A 9,094-nucleotide genomic window follows, 5' to 3' on the forward strand; every position below is an offset into this window, starting at 1 on the left:
ATGGGGCCACACCATTCAGGGCCTTATAGGTTAACAGGAGGATTTTGAACTTGAATCCCGGCTTCTGCAGATCTGCTATGCTGCCAAACATGGATTGTAGTTTTTTTCATGCCCAAGATCTCTGTGAAGCTTCCGTTAACTCTCTATGAGTCAACACAAGACTGACCAGTACGACAGTGGAAGCTTCCTATCCTCCTGACCTCCAGAGGAAACAAGTTTGTATCCAGTCAAATATTTGTTTTTAGCTAAAAATATTCACCACAGTTGAATATGCAGGAACTGAAAGCAGAACACAGCCGTGCACTGATGGAGAAAACCGATGGTTTAGTTTGACTGGAAATGTTTAGATGAGGTAAAATCCCTGATTTAATGTTGTTTATAAAGGTCTAAATACTATGAAACTTAAATTAGATTCTGTTTTATAGTGGAATCATGTTCTGCCTTAATTAAGCTTTTTTTAGAAATACTCTTTAGTAACTCAGCCTAAGTGTGAACATCAGAAGACTCTTCCAGTTATCCTCAGGATGTACTTTCAAATTAACTTTTTCAGAATTACCCAGCTGGGAGTTTATCATTAAGGGATAAAGCTAGACGAAGTCTGCATTATCAGAAATCAACGCACGCCCTGGAAGCCTGAACCATCCGACGTCAAGCAGAGGACAGTTGCTTCTGCGAAGTGCGAAAATTTCTGATAATGCTCACTTCGTCGGGGATTATCCCGCTTGTAACATGGTTACTTACAAAATAAATAAATATTGAATCGATTTTTAATACTTTATTCTTGTTATTTTTTTCGATTTAGATGGCTTTTTCACAAAAGGTGGACTATTTGATTTGATACATGGTGTGGTGCGTCGTTACGGTAACATGACAATGCACCGCTGAGCTGACACCTGATCATCACGATGGGTTAAATAAAGGATCCAGTCAGACAGAAAGTTCACCTCTTACTGCTTGTTTTTATCCAGTTGATGACGCAAACATTTGCTGTAAAGAAGCCTGCGCAGTGATACGGAACATTTTAGAAATGTGACCAGAACTTCTTTTTTTAGGTGTGCTTTTTAATCCGCTCTTTTTAATCCGCATCCAGCAGCCAATGAGAATCAAGAACAGAAATGTTCTCTCATCAATACTTGTTTACATGTTTTGCATTCCCCTTTCAATTCAGACAAATGTCAATATACATTCAAAATTTGGTTGTCCCATCACAAGTTCAATTGTGAGTTTGTGCCATTGGCTTTATAGAAGAACTGGACCGAGTGAGTGTGAGGTCATCCAAATTTTTTCAGGCTCCAAAGAAATGAGAAGTGAAATCAGTCGCCATTTTTTGGTGATATGGACACCGCCATGTTGGAGCCAGACATCGTCAGTAATCAGTGATTGATCTGAGTCGGTCTGATTCAATGTTTCTATGATAACCACTCTTGGCAATCAGAAGTGACCTTTCTGAAAATCCACAACCCCACCACTCACTTGGGATAATCTGTCAATCAAATGTTTTGATTTATTGAGGCATCTTATTGAGGCAAGCCTCGATAATTTCACTTTCTTTCCACATTTAGAAGGAAACACACTCATATTTGGAATAAATGCTTGCTACACTGATCATTTTTACTTCACAAGAGCAGAGACATTGGTTTTAGTTTAATTGATATGTAAAGAAAAAGGAAAATAAATTGTTTTCTTCATGACATTTTATGCATTAAATGAAATAGTAACTTGTAGAGTCCTCATATAGTCTTAAAAGTGTATTATTGCTAAAGCATTTAGCATGAAATCTTTAAAGTTCTCCTGCTCTTGCTCCTCAGGTGGTTGAGGAAACAGTTTGAAGTCATGGACAGGAGCCACGAGGGCAGGTTAGTGACACACCACGAACACCAGCTGCTGCTGCTTTCCAGCTGCTGCTGGACGCTGATTGGTCAGAAACCTCCTCCACACGTGCGCTCTCTCGTGTGTCCCACCACTCCAACCCACACGAGCGAGCCCTGGCTTCTGCCTGGGTGGAACGCTTTCCAGAACAAACAGTCTGCCACCGCCCGATAAGGAGCAGGAAATGATGCGATGTGCCGGTCAACTTCCTGTCTGCTGTGAAAACGGTAACAGCAACCAGACGGAGCGGTGGGAGGAGGGCGTGCGGAGCTGGAGATTGATTTATCCAAAGATCCTGACCTGGATTCTTCCTCTCCACCTGCTTTTCTCTTTTCATTTTTTTTTTCTGCTTTGAACAGTAACAGGTGTTTTGGTCATCAGAGGGATTGGCCATGCAGTAAAAAAACAGAACATGAACAGAGAAACAGATATAAAAAAAAGTTATCTTTGGTTTTGTTTCAATCAAAAGTTCTTTTAAAACTTTGGGAATAATTTAGCCTAAAACAATCTGGGAAAAACATGTTTTAATCAAGGCAAATCCTATTTTATTAAGTCCAGAATCAGGTTTTGTTTGATGCTCCCAAGGGTCAGTGGTTGTTCCGGAACAGGAAAAACCTCCAATAATCTACAAAACATTTAAGTCACATGGCAGACTATTTACTGATTCATCTATTTTATTTTCTTGGAGGAAGTTTATGGTTTTTTTTTGGGTCCCAAGACCTGCTTTTTTAAAAATTGTTTGGATCTGGATTAAGGAGAAAGCAGCACATACTGTATTTTTCAGTCTATGAATTAATCCGGAGAAAAAGTCACAGGAGCCAAAAAAAAAAAAAAAGTAAGTTGCACTAGCGTATAAGTTGGACTTTTGGGAGAAAATCGCAATGTTTCTGAAAAAATTCTCCAATGCTTTGTGCACACTAAATGCAATTCGCTGGTCGAATTTGTGACTGCTTCCTCTTATTTGATGCACATCAAATTCACGTCTTCCGCCTCTCTTTTGAATGAGTCAGATTTGATCCTCAATGCTTGTCTAAAAATGTGTTCAGTAACTAGATGCTTCCATCGTATGTTGGAATAACTAGAGGGGGAATCTTGAGGCACCTCACAATTTGATTTGATTACGATCCAGGAGGCAACAGTTCGATTATGAAACAATTATCAATGAATCACAGATCTGCACTTTTAAAAAAATGTTTCTCTTTAGGACACTAGACCAATATGACATTCTTTTCTCCCCCAAAGTGCATTTTTAAGGAACGCCTCTTAACTTAAAACTACGATGTTAAATAGTGTCTAGCCAGTTGCACATTGTGATTTTACAAATTTTGTTATTTTCCCTATATATTTAATTTTGCTGTGCCACAACTTACACACCGCCTGACTTTTATCCAGTTGACCATCGACACTATAAAAGCCAAAATGCTTCCAAACAGTCCTTTTAAGCGAATTTGTTGCCGGTCGGATGACAAGATCTGGAAGGTCAGCCATGTTTGTGTGCTCTTCTAAAATGTCAGAGTGAAAAACGCGTCACGCTTACTTCCACTTGTTACTTTTACTTGATGTCATATAAATGTTTTGATTAGCGATTATTTAAAATTCATAAAACGAAAAAGAATTATTTATGGGTTATAATCGATGGATCTAAAAATCAATTATTTTTACTCCAACACTAATAGCTACCAAGTTTTCAGCTTCATCGCTACATGGTGGTGTTGATTTTATATCTCAAAGAGCATCTGGTTGTTTATGGTACAATAGCAAAAAAAAAAAATGAGCCAATATTTGTTTTTTCAAAATCATATTTACATTGTTTCTGAGTATAAGTTGCACTCCTGACCACATTTATGCAAAGAGCTGCAACTTAAAAATTAGAATATTTTTGAAAATATTGTATCACTTTATATCTTCTTAATCGTGTTCTTAGAAGATTTTATCTCCATGTTATCTTTAGTTTTCAATGCATATCGTTTTCTTAGAGAGCGGCTGAAGTTTGTTCTGCTGTTTTCCTCAGCATCACTGTGAAGGAAGTCAAAGCTCTTCTGCCCCAAATCAACTACAGAGTCCCCAACACACGCTTTCTCAAAGACAAGTTGCAGGTCTGCTTCTGTGGTCGTTTTCAGATTGTATTTATTTTTCTCTTCCTCCGTCTGTGTATTTCCACTCAACGCCACAAAGCGTTTCACTAACTCACCTGTTCTCCGTTTTCCACAGGAGGTGGAGGCCAGAAGTGAACTGTCGTACCCCAACTTCGCACAGCTGTACAGAACTCTGATGTTCGACGCTCAGAGGAGTGTGAGTGTCAGACAAACGCTTCATGCTTTTTAAGTTCAAAGAGACACTTTTATAAATCTCTTTGAAAAATAAATTCTAAGTTAAAGAAGACTTGTATTTTTGTTGTTTGGGATCAATATATTTGTCTGGTCTTATGTATAGGGCTAATGCTAAATATGGTTTGATATTAAGGTCAAATTAGTAACATTCTTTCATTTAACCTTGCGGTAAATCGATCTACTCCCAGCACAATCCAAACTCTGTATCTGGTGTTCAGATTGCAAAAGGTCAAGTCACATGTGACTTTTGTTCATTTGATGTTTTATAAAAGTGAATTCTCAGAATGCTTAAGTAGTGGGTCTTTAACTAGATATTTATACCAGGCAGCAGTGGATGCAGTTTACTTAATTACACACTAAATCTCCATTGTTAAAAATAACCAAAGTTGGGTTGTTTTTAAAAAGAAACTAACTTTTTTCTAGATTATTTTAACTCAGCGAAAATACAACAAAAAAAGAAAAAACATACATTTGGTTAAATGAAACCACTATAAACATCTCAACTAGTATTTCTCCACAAAGTAACTCAAAATATATCCCGACACAAATAATACAAGAGGTACGTTAAAGAAATAACCCATGTTTTAAGAGCGAAGAGACGTGGCTTTTAAGGTTTTCTATGTTTGTGTGCTTAGTTTGATGTACACACATCATCTGAACTGTGATGTCGTGTCTAAGGCTGGTTAGAAGTTTTTTTTTTTTCTTAGCTGGCCAGGAGTCTGCTGAAAAAACATTATTGAGCAAGTGTGTGCTTTTGGTACTGCAAATGTTTTGATGTGTATGAGTATATACATATGCTTTAAAGTACCTTTTTATGTTTTATCAAATATATGTTTTGAGGTTTTTCAAAACATTCATTAAAGGCTTTTATTTTGATGTTTTTATCTTTTTTCTGATCTACAAAAATGATCCGAACCGTGACCCTAAGACCATGACCCGATCCAAACCATGAGTTTTAGGCCCTTTTTTTAGTAGTGCTACTTATATTTTTTTCAAACTGAAAATTTAGAATTATAAAAATGGTCAAAGGGGTTTTTAACATTAATTACCCCAAAAACTGTCTTTTTTTGTTGTCAACTGAACTATTTTTATGACTTGAATAAACACAGTTTGACAAATGCAAAAAAGTATTACATTAAATGTGAAATAAATAAAAAATAATGCAGTTTATGACAAATGTTTGGTGTAAATTTACTTAAACTTTCATCTAAAAGAAAAATATAAATTTATTGACCAATTGAAAGCCCTGAAAGTATAACAGCAGCTCTTCGTGGTTGTTTTTCATGGTAATTGTAGTGCTGATGAAGGCTAAAGTGAAATGTTTTGTTGGAGTGAGTCCCCTTGAACCTTGTGGTAGTTTTCACCTCTGCACTGGCTCCACTCCACGCTCACTGTGTCCTCTGCTGTTTGTGCTTCACCTGGCTTCCTCCCACCTGTCCGTCACCTGGTTCCTCCCCTTTTTTTCCTCAGATTATTGAGCAGCTGGAGCTCTCCTTTCCCCTGCGGTGAGTCCCGCCACCTTCACTTCCATCACCTCCACTTCCTTCCTTACGGTCCCGTGTCTCTTTCCCTTTAAACCCCGTCTGGAAGGTTTTGGCCTTCAGAGAAAGTTTCCATGTGGTTGAAGTTCTTACTTGGCTTTGCATCTGGGAAATCTTTTTTTTTAAATAATGTTACAGGACATTAACCTGAAAAATGGCTTCATTATAGCTAATGTATCACATCTCCGTCCTCGTTCACCTGTAATAATGTTCAGGTCTCTCTACCGTGATTTAACGTTTTAAAAATTGTTTTCAGAAACGTCGACCGGCCTGAGCTTTGTCAGATCTCCCTCTACGACTTCCAGAAGTTTTTACAGATGGACCAGAAGGTATGGGAAAACGTTCCGCTCCTGTCAGCAGAAATGGGAAAGGCAAATGGCGAGTGCTTTCTTTCTTTCTTTCTTTCTTTCTTTCTTTGTCCCGTCAGGAGTCCTGGGCGTCAGACCTGAGTCGAGTCAGGGAGTTTCTGCTGGGATACATGAAGGGGGCACCACAGCCTGAACCCAACCTACAGCTGGACGAGGTGAGGAAGCTGCACCCCCAAAAACAGACAGTTGAGTTTTTCCTCATTTTCCAACCTGGTCATTTTGTGTGTTTCCCCCCCAGTTTCTGACCTTCTTGTTTTCCAAAGAGAATTCTGTTTGTAACCCACGTCTTTCACCTGTCAACCCCGACGAGATGAAAAGACCTCTCTCCCAATACTGGATCTCCTCCTCTCATAACACGTAGGTGTCAGCACAGGAAAAATCTCTCTCCATGTTTGACTTTTAGAGGAGTTAGTTTATTTCTCTGGATGAAAACGCATAAAGACAAAGTCTAATATTCTAAAACTAGTTTGTCAACTCCAAAACAAAAACTTTGAGATAGAAATCAGTTGTGTTGTTCTAAAGTAACCATAAACAGAAACTGAACCACACAAATATCTCAACACTTGGAACTGTCAGATGTATACATGTATGGAGAGAAAATAGAATCACTGGATTTCTCTGTGTGTAATATATAATTTAGAACTTGTGTCTGCTTGTTTGTGTGTAATTTTGGATTTGTGTGTGTAATACAGGATTTGAAACCTGTGCAATCCATTTGTATTGCACAGGTTGTAACTGTGCGTACCTTTCATGTATTGTCACATGTACAGTCGAATATCAAAAACTGACAAAATACAAGTACAAATACTGGATGTGGAGAAGGATTTGGTGCTGTTACCTTGATTAGAGACGGTCAGGGAGGAGCTCAGTGCTGGAGACATTTTGGAAACTTTAAAATAAAATAGATTAGCGTCTTTAAAAACTTATATTTAGACTTTTTTTATCTCAATTATTGGGTCATAACTGTTTAAGAAAGTGGAAAAAATGTTAGTCTTTTACTAGATACCTTTCACATTCCTATTATTAAGTGGCTGATTAAAAACTTTGATGACCCAGCATTCTAGCAGCATTTAAACGCATCATTTATGTACAAATCTGGTGACGTGAAATTAGTCTCAAAACCCCTCATGTACTTGTAACTGTGATGTGTGTGTAAATGTGGTTTGTCTGTGTGTATCAAGTGATTGGTGCGTAATATTTAACCATTTTTATGTGTAGCTTTAAGCTGCTGTAATTTTAAGTTGTGCATGCAAAAACTAAAATGTATTTTATGAGTTACAAATCAAGTATTCAAAGTTAGACACTAGCAGGAAGACGCAAGTTACAAATCAAGAATTAAACCCAGAAGTCCAGTGAGACTATTTTCTCTCCATATTATTACTCTAAACAACTCAGACAGTATTAAACCAGTGAAGATGCTATTATTAGGAACTCAGTAATGACTGAGAAATTTACGGTAGGATTTAATTCCAGCGAAGGAATACCAGTTAAACATTTATTACACTAAATATCTGCTGGTGGGTTTTTAATGCTTAATAGCGTCATCCTCGCTCACCAAACAATGCAGATTCTTGTTGGTTCTGGTACAGAAATGTAACCAGCGTTTCTCAGAATTGGGTTTATGATGTACCTGTCATTGTTTTTTAATTTCCTCTGTTTATGCAGACTTTTGGATTCTACTATATCTGTTCTCATTAAGGCATTTTGTCAGATCCAACAAGTTACAGAAATGACCAATACTGTCCTTTAGGTTTCTGATATTTCTTTTGTTCTCCTGTTTTCAGATACCTGACAGGTGACCAGTTCTCCAGCGAGTCGTCTCTGGAAGCTTACGCTCGCTGCCTGAGGATGGGCTGTCGGTGCATAGAGTGTCAGTCAGAGCTGCTTTAGTGCTGCTGGTCTTCAGTGTTGCTCCTGAAGTTCCTCCTCCTGTTGGAGTTGATTTTGTGATAAAAGATTCACTCTTTTCTGTGTTTTTGCATGTCAGTGGACTGCTGGGATGGTCCGGATGACCTGCCAATCATCTACCACGGCCACACTTTGACCTCCAAGATCAAATTCTTGGATGTGCTGCACACCATTAAGGAACACGCCTTTGTCACGTCCGAGTGAGTTTACTACCCATAATTCAATAGGAGAAGAATGACTGACTAAAACATGGATTCTTCAGCAGTCTGAGAGAATCAGAACCGTTTCCTGCATTCCTCTCTGCACCTGTGCAGGTATCCTGTGATCTTGTCCATCGAGGACCACTGCAGTGTGGTCCAACAGAGGAACATGGCCACCAACTTCAAGAAAGTCTTTGGAGATCTGCTGCTCACAAAGCCGGTCGACAACAATGCAGACGAGCTCCCGTCTCCGTACCAGCTGCGGAGGAAGATTCTCATCAAGGTGCATCCCGCTCTGCTTTCAGTCTGCATTCAAATCTACCTTCAAATCTATGAAACACAAATACTCAGAAATACACACACTTGATATGGACAACTGCTATCCAGAGACATTTTCACATCATCCAGCGACCCGCCTGTGACCGCCCAGCTGTCGCCGGATTTCATCATAGCGTCACTGTGACTGGACCGCCACTGACCGATGTCAACTTTAGGAGAAAAATAATCCAGTCACTATAACATTTTAACTTTTTCTTAAAACCTCCGTGGCCACCATGGGGCGTGTAAAAATTCGACCTCTGCTTTCAGATTATAAATTCTGCCGGGCCGCCATCTGTCGAATTTGCTTTTTGGGATATGTGACCATACCCTTAGTAAGACACCAGCAGTGTCTGAATTCCTTCACTACTAGCTATAGAGTGCATTTGCCAATTTGTAGTGCTGTCTGAATCTGCAATAAACCACAATTAAAACCAAGTTTTCAGCATTTTTTGCGAAAAAAATCTGCTTGAATGTTATTTTTACCAAACTATCCACATTTTCCTCATCAGACCTCAGTGGGGTCATAAATAGATGTTGTAAATTTTTCGATGTGTTCA

At 38.6% G+C, this 9,094-nt stretch overlaps 1 protein-coding gene across 1 annotated transcript in view; it reads left to right on the plus strand.

Annotated features, from left to right (window-relative positions):
• Positions 1 to 9,094, plus strand: part of LOC112150370 (1-phosphatidylinositol 4,5-bisphosphate phosphodiesterase gamma-1) — a 36,528-nt gene that overhangs the window by 15,247 nt on the left and 12,187 nt on the right. Inside the window, exons 4-13 of the mRNA XM_024278618.2 lie at positions 1,809 to 1,856; positions 3,881 to 3,965; positions 4,081 to 4,161; positions 5,670 to 5,704; positions 5,997 to 6,069; positions 6,168 to 6,263; positions 6,347 to 6,465; positions 7,893 to 7,978; positions 8,096 to 8,216; positions 8,331 to 8,499. Coding sequence (XP_024134386.1) covers positions 1,809 to 1,856; positions 3,881 to 3,965; positions 4,081 to 4,161; positions 5,670 to 5,704; positions 5,997 to 6,069; positions 6,168 to 6,263; positions 6,347 to 6,465; positions 7,893 to 7,978; positions 8,096 to 8,216; positions 8,331 to 8,499 — 913 coding nt within the window. The remainder of the gene's footprint in view (positions 1 to 1,808; positions 1,857 to 3,880; positions 3,966 to 4,080; positions 4,162 to 5,669; positions 5,705 to 5,996; positions 6,070 to 6,167; positions 6,264 to 6,346; positions 6,466 to 7,892; positions 7,979 to 8,095; positions 8,217 to 8,330; positions 8,500 to 9,094) is intronic.

This window comes from Oryzias melastigma, linkage group LG4 (genome assembly GCF_002922805.2).
Source record: "Oryzias melastigma strain HK-1 linkage group LG4, ASM292280v2, whole genome shotgun sequence".
NCBI lineage: Eukaryota > Metazoa > Chordata > Actinopteri > Beloniformes > Adrianichthyidae > Oryzias > Oryzias melastigma.